Source organism: Centruroides vittatus, unplaced genomic scaffold (genome assembly GCF_030686945.1).
Source record: "Centruroides vittatus isolate TY-2023 unplaced genomic scaffold, ASM3068694v2 contig_364, whole genome shotgun sequence".
NCBI classification, from domain to species: Eukaryota; Metazoa; Arthropoda; class Arachnida; order Scorpiones; family Buthidae; genus Centruroides; species Centruroides vittatus.
In genome coordinates, this window is record NW_027122188.1 from 1,458,490 (window position 1) to 1,483,710 (window position 25,221).

Genomic DNA, 25,221 nt, shown 5'->3' on the forward strand with positions numbered 1-25,221 from the left:
ATTCAATTCCAACACAACTCCTTGGTGTGCTAATTTTCAGGGCAACAAGGGTATTTTAATTTTGAGATATTTTTTCACCTTTAATTCTATAATATCCTTTCGTACTTTAAAGTAGAATAAAAACAACATACAAAATAAAAATTCTTCTTATAAATAAATAAAAAAAGTTAATTTTTATATTAATTTAAACTATACACAAATAATCATTAATTTTAATAGATTCTTTTTTATTAAAATAACTTCAAAAATCATACTAATCCAATTGTGTTCCTTCACACACACTTTTGTTATAAAGTTAAAACTGAAAAAAATTATATCACTCCAATGCAAATAAACTTATTAAAAATATTTAAATTAAAGTATTCTATTCTTTAGTATATACATTTTATTCCTGTAACATTGACACACACATATTTATTTAAGTAAAATTTCATTTCAGAAAGTACTTTTTAAACCAACTGATGATGTAAACATTAACTGGATAAAAAAAAAATCATTAATAATTCAATTATAACTAATATAATAATACAATTTAAAAACTTTTTATTTATTAATATTTTTTTAAACACATAATTTCATACCAAATAAGTGACACAAGTGACATCGAGAAAATTATTCATGACTAAATCATTTAAGCGTCCTGGGGTAGCTATAACTATTTCCACACCTTTTTCAACACAATTTATTTGTTCTCTTCTGTTTCCTCCACCATATAAACACACACTGATAAAAAGATATATTTAATATTAAAATTTTAAAAATAAAAATGAATTTAAATATTTTTAAAAACAGTGATATAAAATTGAAAATGAAAATTATTTAAATCATCATAATGAGAACTATATAATAAATTATCAATATTTTTATTTATTTATTTACACCCTCTTGAAATAACACATTAAAATGTAATAGCTGAACTTTTTTGACTACAGGTAACTCCTGTATAACACGGCACTTCTATAGCATGGATTTGCTCTAACATGGTTTGAGAATTGGGAACATCCCCGTATAACACTGTGCTTTTATAGCACGGGTTCATTCTAACACAGTTCGGGAATTGAATAGAACCCTCGAACAACATGAAATGTAATAAAAACTGTTACCAATTGATGATACTCATGCTGAGATCATCATATAGGATGAATAATCCTGTGGTAAAATAATAAGTAAGTATTTTACCCATGAAAAAATCTACTATATAAAGCTGAAAAACTGGATTCTATCAATGTATGCCAAAAATGGCCACTAGGGCACCCCTAGGAAGTATTTAAATTAATTTAAATTAACAATATAAATTATTTTATATTTTTACAGTATAATATTAAGTATATTGTTATTTTTATTTGTAATTTTGTATTTACCTTTAGACTTGTGAATAATAAATCCGACTTAAAGGATTTAACAGCATGTTTTTTAATTCTTGGAACCTAACTCCCCTTTTCGCACTAGTTCTTTGTTTCGTATAACACGGCAATTTTTTGGAATTTAACTCCCGTGTTATACAGGGGTTACCTGTATTTATAAAGTTCTTATTATATATATCATACAGTATACTCTCGATTGTCCATGCATGCGTACATCACAATAAAAATTTACATCAGGAATACAAATATTAGCATTAAAATTAAAAAAATCTTCATTGTTAACTCTAATTAAAATGATATGCTGAGCATCAGAACTACTTCCAGAATGTCAAGCCATAAATTAAATGGCCTAACAAGTATAGTACATGTAGATAATTCTTGAATAATAAGGCTTTACTGTATATATAGGCATACTGTATTTTTTTTTCTTCATTAAATAGATTGTAAAATTGTTTGAAAAAATATTTTGAATCATTTTGTGAGAATTGGGGCTAGGATTTGTATTTAAAATAATTATTTGTTAGAAACAATAATGTTTTAATATTAAATGGAAATTAAATATTTTGTTAACTTTAATAAATTTGTCAGATAACAGATATAGAATACTTTTGTTATTGAAAGGAAGTTGATTTCCTTTCAAAAGATGACCAGAAATTGAATCATAAACGGGACTTGGCCATCAGTCGGCCACTCGTCCCTATAAAAAGGGGCTGTTTTTGTGTCAAATTGCGCAGTTCTTGGAAGATCAAGTCAACACCAGAATGAGCCATACTAGTTAGGCAGTTCAGTAGACATACAGAATTGACTCAGTTCATGGGAGATCTAGAAATACCTGAATTCGCCATACGATAATTCATACAAGTTGGAATACATTTTGTTAAGTGCCATACTACAGGAAGGACCTTCCGAATATATTTGAATGAAAAAAAAGTATTGTAAAGATAGTATAAATCAATGATAGTTTGATGTAATACTCTCTCACAGCACATAGTATTAGATTTAGAATGAATAGGTTAAATATATATTAAGTGATAGTTTATTCCTTTATGAGTTAAATCTCGAGTTGTATTATTTGTAATTCCATTTTCCATTTGTATATTACTTGTAATCACGCTTAGTTTAGTTTTATTAAATATTATTATTTGTTTATAAGGAAATTGGTTTCCAATTTTGGTTATATTATCAGTGCACTCCCACTCGTAAAATCTTAAAACCCCCTATGTTAAATGCGAACATCAATAGATCCTAAATAGACTAAATAGAAGTAAATGTGTGATAGGGCATGAATTTCATCCCTATCTGGTGTCGAGAATCCTGACGTAAGGAGAACGTTGATCTTACAATCATCAGTCTCTGCTATTTTTCACGAATTAACGTTAAGTCCCTCCAACCACTCGTTATTCAAATTTGAATTCATCTCATATGACAACTGAGAGTCGATCTCGCGATTGACCGCCGATTAAGTGACAAAGTACTTTCCAGACTTCCTGCCCCCGGCCGATCTTACAATTTCCATATCAATAAATCATTAATCTCGCAAACTTGATGATGTTTTATGATGATATCTAGCTGGCAACCTGTCAATCTAGGTTAATAATACAAGAAATTGATAGTGAACTGCAAGGTTCTAGTTCAATAAATTTTTCTGAATTTTCTGTTTACGTTCAACTCTGATCACATCTAAAGCTTTAATTAATTATCACTCTCAAAACATATTTTATTCATAATATATATACAAACTGTTGTGTTAAATTTAATATAAAATTAAAACTAAAAATTTATTAGCTTTCGTTAAAACAGACCTGTGGATTATCAGTGTTTCTGCATAATCTCTGCCTCCATTACCAGTGATTACTGGATAATTAGGAGTATATTGTTCATATAAATGTGTTTTTAGCAAAATACAAAATTATCAGTATTGTTAAATGTACAAAATGTTGAAAAGTACACTAACATTTTAATGTATTGATATAAACAAAATTTCTATTGATAGTGGGTGTGATTAATGTAATATTAAAGAAAAAGAATTAACAAGGAAATTTAAAAGTAAAAATTAAAATATGAAGAATAAAAGCTCATTAACTGTGATATTATTTCAAGCTGCAAGTTAATATGTTTATATAATCTTAAGAACAATCAATAACATCAAAACTTACAAAATGTATTGAAAATAAAAAACTTTTTGTTAAGAGTTTTTTTTTATATTTTGTAATTATCAGAATTTTTTATTCAGCATAAATCAGAAATTTCATAATCAAGAGCGATATATGCATTTAAAATTGCAGTGCGTGCAGATAAAAAATGCCTGAAATATGCATTTATGCATGTTAAAAGCACCAATAACACAAGGTACGCATTATAATTTATAAGTTGAAATGCATATGTACAGTACTTTATTTCTATCTGTGAGCAAATCTTACCATGATCTATTATAAATCACATTTTTTAGGTGAGAGAGGATAAACACATGACAACTGACAATGCAAGGGCTTTGAAAATTATGTCGTCATAATGTGTTTTGTGACATCATTAATTGATCACAGTGAATATATAAACATCTCTAAACCCAACAGTTATGCTAAAGCCAAACAATTGCTGGATTAAATCAGGCTATATTGCTGCTACTATTAATAATTAAATACTGAGTAATTTGGCACCAGAGATAGATGTCATGTGCCATCTCTTATTAAATTTAATAATTATAATTATTAAACTTTAAAGATATTAAATTAAATTTAATATCTTTAAAATACTAATGTGCTAAATTACTCAGCAATAAAAATAGCCCAATTTAGTCCAGCAATTGTTTGGCTTTAACATATTAGAATATTGTATACATCCTACATGAAACATTAAAGTCAATTACAAATAAAATTACGCATTCAATAAAATTTTGTAATTATTGCATTTAATTGTATAAAAACAACTGACAATCCTTCCCATTAAATCTTTATTAATTATTCAGGCAAATGCATTTTGGGTGATCATTCTTCTACACAGCCATAAATTCTATTACATAAAACTAAAAGCCATAAGACAATAAAAGATGTTTTATTATTTTATAAAATTCATTTGCTGAATAATTCATAAAAAAATTTTATTGGAAAGGTTTGTCAGTTCTTTCTTTCATCTAGATTTGAACACTGGGAAGAATAGAAGAAAGATTACTGCTGAATATATTTTTATACAAGGCAGTTTACACTTACGTTTAAATGCAATAATTTTGAATCTAGTCCTCTATATAATTAATATAAAATTTTATAACATTCTATGTATATAATAAATCAATGTTAAATTTATTTCTACATACTGCATACAATTGTTTACAAGATATTTGAGAATGACTGGGTTAAAGTTTGATTCAATTTAATTAACATGTAATTAAGTTCTAATTTAATAAACTTTAAAATTTTTTAATTGAATTATAAAATTTATTAAAATACAAAATTTTAAGAATTTGATTTAAATCTTTTAGAATATCATTACTTCATTATTACAATAGAAAAACTTACCATTTAATTCCTTTATATTCATATTTTTTACATTCTCTTTCGATCTGCTGTGCTAATTCTCTTGTGGGTGCAAAGACAAGACAAGAAGGGCCACCTCTTTTATCTCTTGGTCTATAATATTTTATAAATATATTAGTTTTCCTAATAATAATATAACATCAGAATAAATAACTCATTTTAATATATATTTTAAAATAGCTTTGTTTAATTTCAATTCTATGTTTTAATAATTAAAATAATTATTCAAAGTTAAAAACAATTTAATTTGAAATACAGTAAGACCCCCGCAAAATGTGGGGATGTGTTCCTAAATGACAAAGTGCTAAACAAGATCATTTTAACAGAGTAAATAGGGAAAGGAGAACACGACCAAAAATAATCAAATTTTACTAAATTTTAAGTTATATTATTATGCAAATTAATATAAAAATATGTTACATACACAAACATATGCATACAGAAATGTAAAGTTCATTTTTTGTGATGAAGGTCTTGGCTTTTCTGAAATTCTTGGTTTTTGCATTAAAGTTGTATAGTTTCATTTGTCACTTTTTTTCTTTCCTTAAGCAAATGTCGATAGCAGGAGATTGCATTCAAAACACCTTGTTTTGCTTTTATACTCCTTTCAAAATCTAGATCATTTGCTACAATTTGATCAATGATTTCAGTTATTGTTACAAAATTTTTTACTGAGGAAATCTATAGCAAGTTCTTCGGGTTCTTCGTTTTTAGAATCCCTATTTTTTCTATTTATTCTATGTGAATTCCTTGTTCTGCAGGTCTTGAAGGTCGTCATTGGTGAGAACCTTACTAACAACAGTTGGTAAGGTTCTCACTGCAGTAACTCCTCAATATCCTGCTCTTCTACATCTGTCTTGCTATATCAATTAGGTTGACAATTTGGTCAACCTAACAATACAGCAATAGGCTCTTCTGGTTGAGAATTCTTGGATACCTTTAGCCATAACTTCTTCCTTACTCTGTTCATGCATTTATCAGTAAATTCTTGCCAAGCAAAGTCAATATTGCCTATGGCATCATTGATGTTATATTTTTTTCCAAAATTGCACAAAAATAGATTTAAGGGACATACAGCACAACGATGAATTGCCACCTTTTGCTGATTGGTTTGTGTTCATGAATAATTGTATTATATACGAATCAATGAAATTCTGCAATAATTTGAATCAGTGTAAATTTTGAGCCTTTTTAATGGCTTTGAGCAGACTGCTCTATATCAAATCAGTGTTAATCGAGAAAGCATTAAGCAGGGTCTTACTGTATATTAAATTTAAAATGAAAGTTTTTGTAACTATTATTCAATTAAATACAGGTATCCCTTATTGTATACAATCTCATTTTATGCATTTCTGTTATAATACAATCCATTGATTTGTCAAAAATAAACCTTAATTTTTGTTCAAAGATTTATAGATTGAAAGCATTATAAATCAAATATGTTGAATAGAATGTCCAAAATAAACTGTCATAACTAAGAAATAGATGAAGAAATGAGCAAACCGAGCAAGATAAAGCCCTCTAGTTGGAATATAAATTGATCTAGTAATTAATATATTCACATATGAACTATGTCTTAACTTTTTCAAAACTCAGATGATGTAACTGACATTACCATAATTCTTCATTCATGGAGAAATGTAATCTTATTCTTCATATATATTTTTTTAATCAGAAATATCAAATTAACAAAACTAAACATTAAGCATTAAAATTTTTAATATATAAAATCTACTTACAGTTTAAATTTATTAATTATTAAAGTTATTTAATTAGTCTAATCATAACATAGTTTTGGCAATTAAAACAAAATATTAATCCAATATCTTAAGAGAAATAAAAGTATTTTCAGGGTCTGTACAGGTAATTACATCTGATCCCCTGACCAACTATGACATTACTCCCCAACTTATTAACGTCTCTGCATTTCCCCTTTCTGTTATGTAATATTCAGTCAGGTCTATTTAAGCCCATTTTGTACACAATTATATAATTTTTTTTTTTAAACACTTTAGCCACTTACAAAAACAAAAAACTTTGCATAAAATCGATTACATAATTAGCTATGTAGGCCCCCACATCAACTGACTACAATGAGTTAACCAAATGTCATATAAGTCAAAAAATTGGGAGGGTTGTGTACAGAACATTGTTTAAGGCATGAATCCATCTTTGTTTTTAGAGGAAGATGTAAATGAATAAAATCTTGCTGGTTATCACATTTCAAGTCAATATCTATCATTTTAGGCTGAGGCATACTCAAAATATTCACAATGAAGTTCATGCGATTGGTTTTCTTACACTCTATACACAATTTCCTCATTCAGCATTAGTCATCTTGGGCTTTTCTGATTCCTTTAAAATTTTTCTTTCCAATGATATACATTTCTAATCATATTTCCTTTGCAGTTTCTTCAGCACTATGATTCTATTTTATCGGTTATTATTGCTAAATAATGTTGAAGAGTCTGTCCTATACAAATCAACACCAATTTCAATTTCAATGTCCTATCTCTTCTCAACCAAAGTTTCAATGTCCAAATGCAACACTGTGTTGCAATTTTCAGTGTTCATGTGCAACCACTACTCCTCCCCTGCACACCCCCATTACCCACCATTTTAAATAAAGACAAACCTTCTATCCAACAAAATTTAAATTGTTAGATTATCATTTATAATTTACAAGATATAAGCATGACAAATCTTGACATTTGTTTGGTTGCTCCAGTTTTCATAAACCTCCCTATACCGAACCAAATTTAAAACTGTTTGGATAAAAAAAGGAGCAAGACTGACAGTCTGCAATATTTGCAGATTCCCTGACTTTTTTTCCACTAAAAATCTTATCCCCTGACTTTCCAGGTTTGTATGGATCCTGTATTTTTCTCAGTAAAAATATATGACTACATTAGCAAACAATTCTTTACATTCAAATAATTAAAATATTCGAAATAAAATAACATACGTGATTTGATTGTCAATATGTATTAATGCCGGTAATAAAAATGCCAATGTTTTTCCAGTACCAGTCTAAATAAAATAAAATATTAAAATTTGTTAATTTAGTATTATTTAAAATAAAATCATTTAATTAGCACTATTAAATTTAAATTACAGTATTAACTTACCTGTGCTATTCCTATCATATCATATCCTTGTAAAAGAATTGGCCATGCTTGGCACTATATATATTTAAATATTTAAAATCAATGTAAACAACACTAATAATATAAGTAATATTTATTCATAAAATAAATCTAAAATTATAGTAATAAGCTAAAACAATTTGTAAAATATTTGTAATTATTATTTGTAAAATATTTTTATACATTGAAACAATGTGTTTTATTTCATATTAGGGTGTAAATGCTTAATCATGGTTATCCGTTTATAATAATAATTCAAAATAAAGTGCATAATTTCTGACTATTAATCTTAATTTAGCAGGAATTACATAAAATTATTTTTTTACCATTCTGTAGATTTAGAGCTTTGTTTTGCAATTTTATTTAGTGCAAAATTCACTATAGTGTTGTTTATAATATGCATCAAAGGATTCAATTAACACAGAATGATTCACTACAATGTATCATTGCCAGTCCAATATGCATTAGAGAACTTACTATGGATGGGATGATTATCAAGTTAGTCAATTAATGATGAATGATTAATCAAGATTGTACAATCATCTAATTGTACAATTTATCATTCACTAATCATTGTCAAGCATTTTTCAAAATATCTTATAAATTTTATAGTTTCTATAAAAAGTTAAAAACTAAAAAAAGGCTGTATAACAATTTTGCAATTAAATATTGATATATAAATCTTTAAACCATAAATAAATACTATAATAAAGTTGTAAGAAAATATTGAAAAATAAACAAAAAATTGTCCTTTGATCGAGTAATTACTACTGTATTTTTGTGGATTGTCTAGCATGTTGGTCTATCTGAGACCATAAAAATCAGATATTTTTTGTATGGAAAAACCAGCATGCCAGTTTAACCTGGGGAATTCCAGTTTAAGTGATGTTATACATTCCTCTTTAGAGGACACATGAAAAAATGAACAAGTTACCTCAAGTAAAAATGAATGAGTTTTTATTCTACAACAAACTGTCAGCATTACATCAAAAACTACCATTATATGTTCAATTTCTTCAGTTTGTCTTCTTTGTAAGAAAGTAAAATACTCGTAAAATTCAGAAAGTTCTTTATTTTTGCATTTTTGAATCAAATTACAATAAAATAAACATAAACACATTAAATTCATGAAATGAAACTCCCTGTAAATTATCTCAACTTATATCAATTAACATTGGCTTTGAAATTTGAGAGAAAGGTGTTATTTTTAAGGTCAGGGTAGCTCACACTGACTACTAATACTACTACTCCCACCAATAAATTGTTAATTCTTTTACAGTCTTATAAATAAAATCTCTTTTCTTGATTTTAAGTCAGTCAATTACAATGTTGTTATTTTATTGTACTAGGAAGAATGTTCTTTGTAACATTTAATTAACAACTAGTTTTGTTAGATCTGATTAATTTTATATTTTAGTTGCAGTTTAACACTTACCGTGCTGGTCCAGTTGACCTAGTTCCGTACCTGTGTGCTGACTGATTTAAGCAATTTTACAGTATTTTATACTGAAAATAAAAAACGATTGACTAAAGCTCGATAAAAAGTAAAAACAGTTTCTGATATTGGAAACATTTATCTGTACAATACTCAATTTTGATGTGTGTGGGCTTTATTTTTATGTATTATGCTTTAATGTTATTTTGGACTTGTTTTAGAGATAAAGATACAATGAAAAAAAATTAAAAACTGCAATATAACTTTAAAATTCATATTTTTATGTATGAAATATATAGTACATCGATGAATTTATTCATAATAATGATGTACTGTATCAATATCATTAGTAGACTTTTTTCTGACTGTAGCTGTTTTTCGTAATTGAGTCGGTTCGGCAAATGTACATAAGATGGCATTAACACTATCCGAAATATAGGAATTTGACATTTGTATTGATAATATCTAAAAAGTATATATTAATAAATTATGTAATATAATATAAACTATACAAGTTTTAAAAAATAATGAAATTACGTGGCTTATTTGTATTTTTTTTTTATCTCAGTTAGGCATAAATCATAATCGTGACATTTTCATCAGATAAAATCAATATAATAGGCACTATATATTTGTTGATATTTTTATTAATGAATTCGAACAATTATTAGTTAGTACATTAATACGCCATATCTAAACTTAACTTATATATAAAAAATAAAATGACTCAACATTCACTTGCAAAATATGGCGATGAAACTCCGAATCAGACGATGATAATAATTAGACAAAATTCGCTTATATTTCAAATTTCTGAATAAATAGTGCCCACTATTTATTAACAGACACTGAAATGCACAAAGAAATCATATTTTCATTGCTGAAAATGTATTGTTATGTTTTGAAGCTAGAAATTACAGGACATATTGAGAAACATGCAAAGGAATGCAGAAAAATTATTATGTTTATAGAATGGTAAGTGTTAACTGGCATGCCACTAACCCCAGAGTTTCTAGCATGCTGGTCTCCCGTTTATATATGGCATGCTGATTATTTTGCAAAAATACAGTACTGTAAATTTTAGTAGTCAGATTTAATTCAAGAAAGAAAAAAGCTTTGGTTGTTTTCTGTCACAATTAATTAATGATCATGATTACATCCTTACAAATTAAAAAATTTGTTATATAAAAATTTAACCTTTGTCATTTAGAAGAAAGTTTACGTATATTTTTGGCTGAAAGAACAGTGTACAAAGCAAAAATTCATTAGGTAGAGAGATTTGCTATCTAGAAGTTCATATGGAAGTTTGACTGTATTTCTGAGTCAGAGAGAATATCAAAAAAATCCATTAACTACAATCTAATATCTTTACATGAATTACAGTCTATAGAGAGAGACAACTGGCTTGCCACTTCCAAAACACCATAACTAAGTGGAGTACATGGATTTAAGTAGCTTGTTTTCATGCTGAAAATTTCTCATCTTTGGAAACATTCATTGATAAATTAGATAAAAATTCTTCAGTAGTCACAATGAAACTCAAGCCTGTTGAAACAAGCAGTTTTAAAGGAACTAGATACTGTTCACTTATACAAGTTCCTGTGCAATTCAGTTTCTAAACTTGACAAAGATATCTGTCTGCTGAGAAGCAGTGGAAGACTTTTCAAACACACCAAAGACTAATTGAATGGATATACTTTAGAGAAACAGGAATTAAAGAAATTTAGAGAAATTTTAAAAATTTGTTATATAGAAATGTAACTTCATTATTTAGAAGCAAGTTTACACATAGATATACAGTAGAGCATCATTTATCTGAATACTGATCAACCGAAACATTGGTTAACCAAAAGCATTCCAGTCGGCAAATTCAAATTTCTGTTAGCGCTGTGGCACTGAGGCACTCCCCCCTCTGTCAACGTAAACTGTAGGTCCACTTTGATGTACTACTTTATTTAAGGTATGTACAGTAAAAGCATCAATTATCCAAAACAATTTGGGACTGGGGTTGTTCGGATAACTGATTTTTTCAGATAACTGATCATATATGAAAAAATATATTAACCTATCCCATGTTGAAATTTTTCTCTGTTGTGTGTCGCTTCGCATTGAATTTTCGTCAATGTTAAGCCTAATGTAAATTTTTAAAAATAATAATCATGGCTATTGTATCATTAAAAATTATTTCTTTATTTTGCACAAACAAAATAAATATATTGAAAAATATAAAAACAAAAAAATTATATTTCAGAAGTTAATCTAGTATCAAAAACATTCCGATTCAGCACAATACATGCCCCCCCCACACACACAGTCCTCAGAAAACCACACAAAACAAGCAAAGCTCACCACTCACGATGGGAAAAAGTTTCATTCAAATACTGGCTCATCCTTAAATGCTCTCATGGTCCCGCCAGTGCTGCCAGCTAAAACACAAACACCAACAAAAATAATATTGGAGTAGCCCAAGACATAGCCAAATATGCAGCGCCTCAGCACTAGCAGAAACTTGAATTTGCCAACTGGAATGCTTTCGGTTGATCAGTATTTGGATAATCGATGTTCTACTGTAGTTATAAAATGCACAACACAAAATATATACAGTACAGTTTTGTGTTTAATATATTCTTTTGTAAATGATCAGTTATCCAAACAACCCCAGTCCCAAATTGTTTCAGATAAGTGATGCTCTACTGTATATATAAACTGGAGTTTTGCTCAGTATTATTCCCTGAGTAAAACTCCAGATATTCAAAATATGATTCCAAAGCCTCTTCAGTCACAAAACCTGGACTTTTTAGTAAAAACCAAATAAACTCCTCTAACATCTGTTGATGTTGAGAGATCATTTATGCAGTTCAAATATTTACTTTCTTCATGTCATCTATGGCTGACTGGAGAATATAGAACTGTTTGCAAGTACAATGCTTTCTTGTCTAAACTATGAAATTGATTTATCATATTCTAAAAGTGACTAACTGATTTGAATCTTCTAATCATTTTCTCAAGTTTTAAACATGTAAAATATATACTATAAATAGAGCATACTATGTATACTTTTATGTCAAAAGATCTGTTAAATTATCAGGCATTTTTGGTCTATGCTATTAGAGAAACTGGAGCCCAAAAATAGCCCAATAATTCAGCAATTGTTTGGCATTAATTAAGTAAATTGGTTAGGAATTGTTACATTTAATGCAAATAAAATAAATTATGTTTTTAGCACCACTTTTTCAGCTACATTTTTAAAGAAAATTTGCACCTCAACTTCCCAAATTTCAGAGTAACTATAGTTTAATATATCAACCAAGAAAATTAGATTTATATGTAAATTTTTATTATATAGATCTAATTTTACTCAATAAAATTTAAAAAAAAAATTTACCTGAATTGGAGAAGGTTCTTCAAATCCTTGTTTTTCAATTTCTTTTAAAATATCAGCTATAAATTTTATATAAAATATTGAAGTTAATTTAAAAGTTTGAAAGTTAAGTTAAAACATGTGATATTAAAATAATGTTAATTTACAAATTTGAAAATCAAAAATTTATATTAAAAAATTTCTTTAATCATTGGTATAGAAATTAATTTGAATTTTAGAAATAAAATATTTGAATTCATAAAAAGTTTTAAAATTACTACTTTAAATATTCTGATTATTATTTTAAGTAATTATAATAAAACAAACAAAATTTGTTATCTAAACATAGTTCAAATCAGTTTATTATTACTGTTTTATTTTTTATAAAGTTGAAAACTACCAATCAAGTATATGCAAGTATAAATATCTCACAATAAATTAATAAAATTTCAATATACATTAAAGAATAACTTTCTGAATTACAATTTTTTTTTCTAACATTTATTTTTTATTCAATAATTTTGCTACAAATCTTGAGCAAAATTTGGTAGTTTGCATATCAACTGTAAATCTAATCCTCTATCAAATAAAAAATCAATTTTTGAATCATTTTAAAATAAATCACTTAAATATTTTTTAGTATTCTAATTATTATTAGTACTAATGTCAATATGCTATAGCAGGGCTTAAACTATGGGTCGCGACCCCATTTGGGGCTGCTTAGCAAAATCTTGGGGTCACGAGATTTTAATGCGAAATATTGAAAATAATTTGTGAGAGTGAAAATGACGCGCTTTGTGTCATAGGTTTTGTGAGTTGCGCTTTGTGTCACTTCTGGTGCAGCAAGACAACGATTCAGCAATACTGATTGTAGTGTGAACTAGTGTAGTGTTGTCGCTTTTCAGTGTATTCAGTTGTCTCTGTTCCATTGTAACACAAGAGTGAACTGCAGTAGTACACTATTATTGTTTTTGCAAATTTGTATATATCTTCAATATATATGTATATTTTCCTTTCCTTTTTTGTTCTTGTTCTCTTTGTTTTTAACTTCCTAGAAACTTCTTCCAAGTGTGAGTAAGGAGTAACTGTGTTAGAAGACAAAAGAAAAGGGGTAGCCCAGAGGGCAAAAGATAAGACATGTGAGACCACTTTTGGCTGGGACGTCTGAGAGTGAAGACGTGTGGTGGAGTTGTCCGGGGTCGTTTTGGCATCGTCAATTATCTTGGGCACCCAAAAAATGCAGCTTTGATGAAAAATAGGGTATATAATTTTTGTACATTTTTAAACAAATTCTAAAACTATATTTTTTCATATGTATATATATTGTTACCTAATAAATAAATATTTTGTGATGATTTATTGATCTTTATTTTATATTTTTTGGGTCGTGAAAAAAGTCACAATCATAAATGGGGTCGTGAATAAAAAAAGTTTAAGAAGCCCTGTGCTATAGCTATCCTGAAAAAGTATTTTAATGTATTTTCTAATTTTCCACATAATCATAATTTCAAATTAATTATCTTTTACAGCATAAATTTTACAACAAACAAATAAGGTATCATTTAACATCTAATCATTGTTTTTATTTCTCAGATATAATTTCAAATACACTAACAGCTCCACATTCTCAGTAATGACAGAAATGAATGACAGTAATCCTGAAAATGTTCTGTTTTGAGAATTTTTACTTCAAATTAAGGGGTAAAGTTAGCATGAAATAAATGTTAAAGATTTCTTCAGCAAGAATTTTTTTAAATACACTGATATTTTATAATATATTTTAAAACATAATTATTAAACATTCTTATCTATAGTTTTTAATGGTTTCCTGGAACCATTGTATTCCCTATTTTATTGTTTTTGTTTTAGTCTCCTAAAAAAATTATGCATCAGGGTTTTACTGTAATTATTTTCATCTTTATAATATAAAAAACAACATATTAAAAAGTTATTTTTCATTAAATTTCTTTGATATCATTAAAACTTAAATGTCAAATTATAATCAAATGAAACAAAAAAAAAAATAAAATAATCAGAATATATTTTACTTACGATAATTTTTAAATGCCTGCATAAAATCTGAAATTGGATTTGGAATAGTATGAGAACCATCCTCATCTAAACTTTGCACAACTATATTATTTTTCATTTTCCTAAAATAAAAATATATTATATGAATTTTAAATATATACATACACTACACATATAAAAATTACATAATGTTCAAAAAGCATATTATATAAAACAAATAATCTTATATAAATTTTACATTTATTTTATATTGAAATTAAAACTTAAGCAAAGATCTAAACATAAATTTTATAAAATAAATGAAACGTACTTTTGATTATCATAAACGTATACATATCAAACAAGGTAACAAAACCTTACAATTAAAGCCCTCATCTTGATAAATAATGATCATTAAGTTATAGAATTCCAAATTAAGACGATATTTATTCTAACTTTTATTTTCTCATAAGAGAATCAACATAAAAGTTAGTTGCATTATTTCAAACAAGATATTTGGTTTCTACATTATCATTGCTATATAGCATTGGAAGAATTGGCAACTAAGCTAATAAGTACTTAAAAACTCAATGGGGAAAAAGGTGATTTCATTTTTTCACTAATAAGGTGCAAATTTTGTTTTACTGCTACAGTGAATAGTAGCTTTTTTGGATTTTTTCAAAATGCTAGAAAACTGTAAAGGACTTTCACTTAAATAATTGAAACAGTTGTGAGGGAAATTAAAACAATGATATTTTTAGCAATTCATAAATAAATGTTTTCAGTAATAAAAAAATATTAAAAACTACAAAAAAAAAAGTATTTGTTTGTAGTCCTATCATATAATGTTAATTTAGATTAGAAATTTGTTTTAAAGATGTGCTGATCACAACTAGCTTTCAGATGCAAAACATGACAGCAGACACACATCCAAGTTGAGTTAATTAGAAAATAATTTGCATTCCAATAATTTCACAACAAAGGTTCAAGAAGTATTGTAAAAATTTCAAATATTAATGAATTAAACCAAACTACTGCTATAATTAAATTGGGCTATTTTATGCTACAATTAATAATTTATAAATTAGTATTAATATTGAAGTAGAAATTTCTATTAATGAACTGTAGCATAAATAGTCTGATTACGGCAGTAGTTTGGTTTAATATTAATACATCCAGCTTTGGAATGTTTGGAGATAAATATATATGAAATTTCATTAATCTAACAACTGACTAATCATTAATTAATGCAAAAATGATTTAAGTTAATAATAATAGATTAATTGGATCATGTCAAAACAACAAATCAAAGCTTGGTAGGTAGCTTTTACTGTTTTTAACACTAAAATACATAGGAAATTTAACAGAAAACGATAAGTCATGTAACAAATAAAGTTATTTTCATAACAAAATGCATCAACGTCATTGGCAAAGCCAAATATCCATGGTTCAAAGCTTCTGTTCTGCATTTGGTGGAGTCAGCTAGGTGTAGTTTATTATGAGCTGCTCAAACCAAATGAAACCATCACAGCAGATCGCTATTGACTACAATTGATGCATTTGAGCCAAGCATTGAAGAAAAAATGGTCACTATACAAGCAGAGACATGACAAAGTGATTTTGCAACATGACAACGCTTGGCCACATGTTGCACAACTGGTGAAAACCTACTTGGAAACCTTAAATAGGAAGTCCTACCCCACCTGCCGTATTCACCAGACATTGCCCCTTCCGATTATCACTTGTTCCAATTGATGGCACATGGCCTGGCTGAGCAGCACTTCCATTCTTATGAAGATGCCAAAAAATGGGGTCAATTCTTGGATAGCCTCAAAAGACGTGTCATTTTTCCCAACATTGAATTCAAATGCAGCCAGAACGATAGGAGAAAGTAGTGGCTAGCGATGGACAATACTTTCAGTGACATGTTTATTACGACTCTTTATAAATAAAGCATTAATTTTCATGAAAAAACCAGTGAGAACTTATTCAGGGTCCCAATATATTTATATAAATTTAAATATATTTATAATTCTTTTAAAAGTATAAAAATAAAATTTTTAATTATTTAAATTACCTGAATTCTTCAACTTCATCTGATGACATTGATTTAATTTTAGGATCTTCAACATAGAAATTTTTTTTCACTGGTGGCATTTCTAAAAGAATACAGTTACTTATTCAATAATAACTATTGTTTCTTTAAAATGTTTTTATGATAATAAATTAAAAGTTGGAAAGCAAACTATGTTTATATAATTTGTTTAATTGGAATATTCTAGAAAAATATCTATTGTTGTAAATTATACTTTTCAATGTATCTTATGAATAAGAATTATAGATAAATTATAAAACATTACACACTGTAAAGAAATTATAAGACTAGAATAAAATGTATTACAGTAGAGCATTGTTTATCTGAATCAATTGGGGACTGGGATTGTTCAGATAAGTGATTTTTCAGATAACCGATTATGTACGAAAAAATATATTAATCTACCCGATGTTAAAATTTATCTTCATTGCGTGTTGCTTCGTGTTGAATTTTCATCAATTTTAAGCCTAACGAAAATTTTTATAATAATAATCAAGGATATTGTATCATTAAAAATTATTTCTTTATTTTGTACAAACAAAATAAATATATTGAAAAATATAAAAACAAAAAAATTATACTTTAGAAGTAAATCTAGTATCAAAAATGTTTGATTCAGCACGACACACTCTGACTGGAAAGCTTTCAAATAATGACGCTCTACTGTATTTTTCTAAGTGATCAAATTTCAGTCATAATAAAGCAGGAAAATACAAAAAAAGCCAGTTTGGTGTATAAACATAAAACTGCATATAAACCTAATTTAAAAAATAGATATCAATAGTAAGTTACATCATTTTTGGCAATTATTTCAACCAGTTTCAGCAAAAGTGAAAACTTTAGCCTATACCACTCATCCATGACTATAATGGTTAATTCATGTGCTTGGAAACTAAATTTGTATACTCTCTTCATACCAGAATATCTCTCACATTTTCTATGGGACTACACAAGATTTCTTTATACCTTATTCACACTGTACATTTTAAGCCAGCTTAAGGTATGAAATATGAACGGAACTGACTTAACGTTAAACCGGTTTAACTACCAAAAACTGGCTCAGCTTAAATCGCTTTCTCAAAGAAGCTTAAAATCGCTTCAAGCTTTCCACGAGGTCCGCCACAAGTTCAAAAATAATGGCGGAAGCAGATGTACAGGTACAAATGTTCGAACAAACGATACTCTTCTCTGTTAGCATGTATATGCTGCTTCGGTACAAGAAGTTTAATAATATAAATTTCTTGTTTACAAAAAATTTATATATATATATATTTCTGTCAATAAAGCCATTCTTATCACAGTTCTATCGCTAAAATGATATAAACATTGAGAGAATCGTGCTGCCAACGACATCGACATCACTGATAATAAATGTTAATAATTCCTAACTGACATCTTATGAATTTTAAATAAGTTATTTATATTTTAAATTACTAAATATAAATTAATTTATGATGATTTATGAAAAATAAGCAAAAGTTTGATTTTATTTAAAATGTAATATTGAGTACACCCACTAAGCAAATAATTCACTTTAATTACCTAGTGTGAACGAGTAGTTAATCTTGTTTTCGACAATGCGACTTAACTTAATTCTGCTTAAATCTTAATCCCACTTAAAATGTACAGTGTGAATAGGGTATTACATAGGTCATGCCAAGTAATGTTTTTACCACCTAGCCCATCTAAATTGAACCCTTCATCTGAAAAGAACAGAATATGGTCTTTTCAGATGAAATATGACCTCTTTCCTCTTTCCAATATGTCACTTATTTGGTCCAATGAAGTCTTGATGTTTTGTACATGAGTGATAATTGTGATTTCATTTTTTCTATACTTGTCCGACAAACTTTTTAATATTTTTGACATTATCCTCCTGTATATTAAAAATGGTCTGTAGTTGAATACAATTATTTGGTTAATAGTGTTTTTTGTAGCCATAGCTACAAGAAAGAATATCACATTACGAGAGTTAAATCCTTTCCGAGGTCTATTCCGAGGTCAGTTTCTATCTACATCAATCAAGCAGGAATGCAAGAACTCTTTTTCATAAGGCATATCAAGCTGTTTTAGATTGACCAATAATGGTGAAAATTTCTCTTTGAGATTTGTCTTTTCCATGCAAATAGAAATCTTCCTTATTTCCACTTCCAACAATTCTGTTCCACAAGACAAAACATTACATTCTTTTATAATTGTAAGTAAATAAATAAATGACTCATAATTTCAGGAAGCCAACTTTTATTAATTAAAAAAGAAATGTTTTCAGTCAAAATCTAACCATCATCAGCAATCTTAACATTTAACAATTTAATGTACAAATAAAATAAAACAATATAAAAATAAATAAGCAAAACCTAGGTATTTTGTACAAATTTGTATAATTAGGTGAATTTTGCTATTAACCTCTTGCAGAAACAAAAAAACATTAATGGAATTTTTTAGCAATATCCAAGCATTGCAAATTTCGGTTAATGTTACCCTAGGTCACAAAATGGCGGCGGCTGGATTTTTTCCCTACGTTGGAGACTGCGACGGGGAAAAAATTTTTCCCTCGATTCAAGATGGCCACGTGACCGGCCGCCATCTTGAATAGCTCGACAGTATACGCGGATTTTATCCGAAATATAACAAATTAAAAAAAGCGAAAAAGTAATTTTTTACTCACTTTCCGATGAACGTTGGCTTCTTCTTCCTTTGTTTCTTTCCTGTCCGATCCAAGTTTTTCCCGGTTTCGCTTACCTCCAGATTTTCTTTCGGTGCATTTCTTTTCTTCCCTGTTCTTTTTCCTTCGGCCGCTGTTTTATTTGTCGATTGGCATTTTCCTTCTTTTGATGTGGAAGCACTTTCCTGCTTTTTGGCATCTTTCCCTTCTTCTTGTTTCCTTTCTGCTTCGTAATCGCCGCGGGCGCCGAAGGAACGGTTTCAGGCTCGCGCCAAATCGGCACTTTTCCACTGCCAGGATAGATGTTGCGTAAGTGTTGAGCAAAAATTTGAAATCTCTCGCCTGGTTTCCTGGAGGGCCAATTCAAGAATTTCTTATACATAAACAAGTACATGTACGAGTCAGATAGATCAGTAGTATAGTGTTTTGGCAGGTGTTTCTTGTTTTTTAAATAGCCCCAGAGGCGTTCGATATTCTGAGTATGATCTCCTGTTTTGGGATCGACGAAATTTTTCGAATGATTTACTGTCCTATGTTCGACTGCTACCCCTTCGATGTCGTCAATATGCATGTATCCTTTCCATTCGTCCATTATTATAGTGCTGCCTGAATTTACGTATTTATACACGATCCAATTCAAAGCATTTTCTGATCTGTCGTTAACCTGACATACGAAGCAATTCTTGTCTTCCCGGCAGATTCCGCCAACCACCCATTTCGTGCTCTTTAATATACGCCCTCTCTCGTACTTTCTCTTACATATGACAGTCTCGTCAATCTCCACTGTTTTATTTGGCCCTCCGATTTTAAATGATGACATATTACTCATAGCAATAAGCATTACCAACCTTATGTGATTGGACCAATCGACACCCGCCTTTCTAGATATGCCTGCCGCAATCGCAGAGGTCGTCGCAGTACATTCCAGACAAAGATAGTTCGATATAAACGACAGAATGCTACCCCAGGAAATGCGACCAAATTTACTTTTAAATGTACCTTCGAAGGCTGAAGTCGTTGTACGGCACTTCGTGCATCGCAGGAAACAGCTTTCTCTATTACTCCGGTAGTATAATTTGCATAGGGAATCACAATAAATGCAAATGGCCTCGGTCAGCTGTATTCCTAATTTCGCAGCAAATTTAAATGCGCTATCGATAAGAGGAGGTACACCTAACTCCAAAAATTCGCCTTCCATCAACTTGTAAAAATCACGGCAAGTGCATTTCGACCAAAATTCGTCATTGGAAAGCAAATCGACTAAATCACTCATTTCCGAACAATTTGTAATAAACTAAAAGAGGGGAGGTTGGGATGTAGGTAAAAAAAAAAGCCTTTCCTTAATTTCTAATTAGAGGTTTTTCTAACGCTTAGCGAAATATTACAATAAAAGAAATAGGAATACTTACAAATACAGGAAATAATAATAACAAATATTAAGCGCCAATAGTTATTTCGAAACCGATAAATCGTTATGAAAAGAAATACGACTGTTCAACCGAACTGTAACATAGCAGCAGGCGTTTCCAACTGGTAAGCAATTTGCATAAAATTGAATCGAAATGAACAGAATTTACGTCACAGATCAAGCATTTGCATATTCGTTCGTAAAACCACTATGAATTACCTGCCGATATTACTCTCGCACAACGTCACGAAAAAGCTCCCTCTACCGTCCCAAATTTACACACACGAAAGTCGCCGTTTCGAGGTTACAGGACACTCACCAACGTCGAACTCAGGTATGAAACCGAACAGGGAAAAATTCTCCAAGGCGTCGACGTCACAACTCTAGGGAAAAAATTTTTCCCCACCGCGGTCACCAGGATGGGGAAAAAATCCAGCCGCCGCCATTTTGTGACCTAGGGTAACATTAACCCAAATTTCATATGCATCCTGTATATTAATAATATTGAAATAAATTAATCAAAGTAAAATGTAATTCTTATGTAATTTGACATGTTATATTGCAAGGGTGGGCAAGCAAGAGTTCAGTGGGAGCCGAAATGTAGGTTTTGCAAAATGCATAGGAGCAGCAGTTCAGTACTGTCGTGGTAGATAATATGGTAAGGCACACGATTTTATTATATAATAAAAATTACATATATAAATATAATATAAAACAAATATTGAATTTTTTTAATAAACATATTTTCACAAAATTATAAAAATAAAATTGTAAAAATAATAATAAAAAACAGAAATTAACACTTACAGCAAGAGCTGCATGTAACTCAAAAAGAGCCGCATGCGGCTCTCAGAGCCACATTTGCCCATGTCTGTTATATTGCATTTGTTTCAAATTCAAAAATTGTAACTGTTAAGAATATTAATTTAGAAGGTATTATTTTGTATATTCCATGTCACATTATTCTAAACTGTTATATATTAAGATTGTAAATATGACAATGGTCATATTTTGGTTGAAAATGACTCTCTGGTTGGTTTCCTTATAATGTAGTTCTTTTACCTTTTAAAATTACTTAAATTTTTTTTAATTAAAATTTTTTCATTATATAAATTTTCCCCCTTAAATATCAATCTTGCACATAGCCAATCAATGTCATTAATTTAAAGTAATTCTGTTTTATTAATCCATACTAATTCCTAAATATCCTTAAATATTCAACTATAAATAAAAACAAATGCAATTCACATTGCTAATATGTACATATAAAGTCTGTTTTAAATTCCTTTTATGTTGCAGTGTGATTGCACTGCAAACCTATTAGTTTAATTTTAATAAAATTTAAATATAAATTCTTAAATTTTAAAACTTACTTTCCCATTTTCTTGTTTTTTCTTCTTGACTAGCTGCTATTAACTCCTTCCAATTTATTGTTGGTGTTTCCTTTTTAACATCTGTTTCTTCTGTTAACTGAACTGCATCAGCATTTTGTCTGCTTTCCATGTGTTGTTTATGATTGCGTTGTTCTGATCTGACTAACAAAATTAATGAAACTTTTAAACTTCTTCGAGTTTTATAAGATGTATAATTTAAATGAAAATTAAATCCAATTTTAATCTGATTTCAAAGTTGGAATAAATTTTAAGTTATCACTACTATAAATATAGTGAGCACTGCTTCATTATTCATGCTATAGGCCTATAAAATCTGTTCTTTTTATAATTTATTAGAAGGATGCATGAATATGGTCATATGCATAAATATAAAAATGTTTAAAAATTTGTAAAAGAAAAATATTAAGATAAATATCACACAATTCCAAAATCAGTTTCAATATGATCCTGGATATTTATATGTTTACATAAATCTTTCAATTATTTCTATCATCATCATTACTGATAATAGTTGGTACCACTGAAAATGTGTACACACTAAATAATAATTAATTCAGTGCATTTGAATTAATTTTTAATTTTAAAGTCTATAGTTCTAAACTGTTACTGTATATATGTTCTTCACATTTTAATTGTCTTAAAGCCAAAAATAATTAAGTTACAGCACAGTTATTGTCTGGAAATTCTTTATCTAAATTGTAAAATTTTGTTATTTATTACAATATAAAAATGTTAGCATTAATTTACTTTTAAACACTGTTATTTATTTAGGGAACAAAAGTTGTGCTGAAAAATCAATTATTTAATTAAACCTTTCAGAAATAACTATTAAAAATTAATGAAAGCAATAACAATATGAGTTTTACTTAAAAACCTAAAATCTTCAATATTTAATACAAAATTTACACAAGTAAACCTATTTAAATTATCTAAAAAAGTTATTTTTGTGTAAATTTTATACTCAATATTAAAAGTTAAAATCTTAAACTACTAAAAATATTTTACCAGGATATTCTAGTGCAATGAGTTCTTGTATAAGCTCCTTAGCTCTCTCTCTGCAACTTTCAGGACCAATTATTTCTACAATTGTTTCTTGACCCTCCTGTGGTATCACTTTGAGTTTAGTTTGTGAAGAGTCTTCTAAACTATGAATTTTTGATCCTTGACGGCCTACAATTTATTGCAATTTATAGTATAATACTTACTTATATTTATTAAAAATATATATATAAATAAATCACTCCATTAGAAAAAAAAAACAAATGAGAAATTCATATTTACAATATACAGTAGAGCATCGATTATCCGACCCCTGATTAACTGACCACGTTCTAGTCGGCAAATTCAAATGTCCGCTAGTAATGTGACGCTAAAATATTTGGTTATGTCTTGGCTACTTTATTATTATTTTTGTTAAATTTTTGCATGTTTTAGCTGGCAGCACTGGCTGTTCATGAAAGGGAGGCTAGTATTTAAACCAGGCCTAATACACTATACTAATAATATATTTTTTCATACTTTTCGGTTATCCGACTTTTCAGTTATCCAACCAACCCCAGTCCCCAATTAAGTCGGATAATCAATGCTCTACTGTATAATAATTGAAATATTTTTTTTTTAAATCAATGTAAATATGCTCAATTTTAGAATCCAATTTGAAATTTTGATACAAAATTTTTAAATAATTTAAAATAAATTAAAAAATTTATTTTAAAAATAGATTAATTCAATCAATATTAACTGACTCTCTATGCTCAGTATATGTCTACAAATGTAAACTTAAAATGATCTGTTTATTACTGAAATTTATTGCATTTCTACTATAATTACTGTACAAAGTTTCATAAAAAATTATGGTACATTTAATTATTACAAAAGAAATCTTATCAACATTAACAGATTTTAAATAAAACTATTTTATCGAAAATAAAGACAAAGCACACATTAAAAAAAAATTAGCAATAGTTATATGACTGAATTGATGTGAGAATGTTAATTTTTCAACAAGATAATTTTTTTTTTTTTTTTGAATAAGTAGTTATTAATTTGGAAGGTCCTGAGAATGTCTACTCCTCACCCCAACATCCTCTTTCCTTAATAATTTTTGGAAAAGAATATATTTTTTGAACTGTTAATATTCTATTATCATGACAATACAGTTTGTTTGTTCCTGTTGGACCAACATTCCTGGCAGGGATTTTCCAAACAACATTTGAATTTAACATCTGTACTATTGATGAGAAGTCATTATGAGGTCATTATTCATAATGCTCGGCTATTATAAATAATGACTAAGATGGCTGCACAGTCTGATAAATATTGATTAATTTATTAAATTGACCAGATATTATGCATAAAGTTACATTTTCTTTGGAAAATTTGATTTTCAAAAAAAAAAAAAAAAGTCCACTTTTTTCATTACAAATTGTTTATTTTTGTAAATTTTAGTATTTTAAGAAAATCTTGCTCATATTATGTGGTTTATATTAATGTAAGTATATTTATTACATTAAACTCTTTATTAATCACACACTACATAATTTATTTTAATAATGATTCTATTTATTAACTTTGACAATTACGTTGCACATAGCATTGAACAAAATAATAAAACAATTAAATAATTAAAAAAATTTCACTTACAAACAATATTTTTTTAAAGTTAGTATTATTAAATGTATTAATACTTTTTGTTAACATTAATTATTAAAAAAATGATATAATTTTGTCATAAAAATCAACTTAAAGGAAACTTTTGGAATGTCATTTTTGTATATGATGTAAAAAAATTTAATATTTTGTTAAATGATCAT

General features: G+C 28.1%; 1 protein-coding gene across 2 annotated transcripts in view; it reads right to left on the reverse strand.

The window, feature by feature from the left end:
* Positions 1-25,221, reverse strand: part of LOC136975079 (probable ATP-dependent RNA helicase DDX43) — a 107,969-nt gene that overhangs the window by 45,629 nt on the left and 37,119 nt on the right. For both annotated transcript variants that reach the window (XM_067270077.1, XM_067270076.1), the window contains 9 exons: positions 23,414-23,578; positions 22,388-22,549; positions 16,924-17,005; positions 14,889-14,989; positions 12,861-12,916; positions 8,023-8,076; positions 7,860-7,924; positions 4,877-4,987; positions 582-723 (listed from right to left, as the gene is read on the reverse strand). In XM_067270077.1, the coding sequence (XP_067126178.1) occupies positions 582-723; positions 4,877-4,987; positions 7,860-7,924; positions 8,023-8,076; positions 12,861-12,916; positions 14,889-14,989; positions 16,924-17,005; positions 22,388-22,549; positions 23,414-23,578 (938 nt within the window). The remainder of the gene's footprint in view (positions 1-581; positions 724-4,876; positions 4,988-7,859; positions 7,925-8,022; positions 8,077-12,860; positions 12,917-14,888; positions 14,990-16,923; positions 17,006-22,387; positions 22,550-23,413; positions 23,579-25,221) is intronic.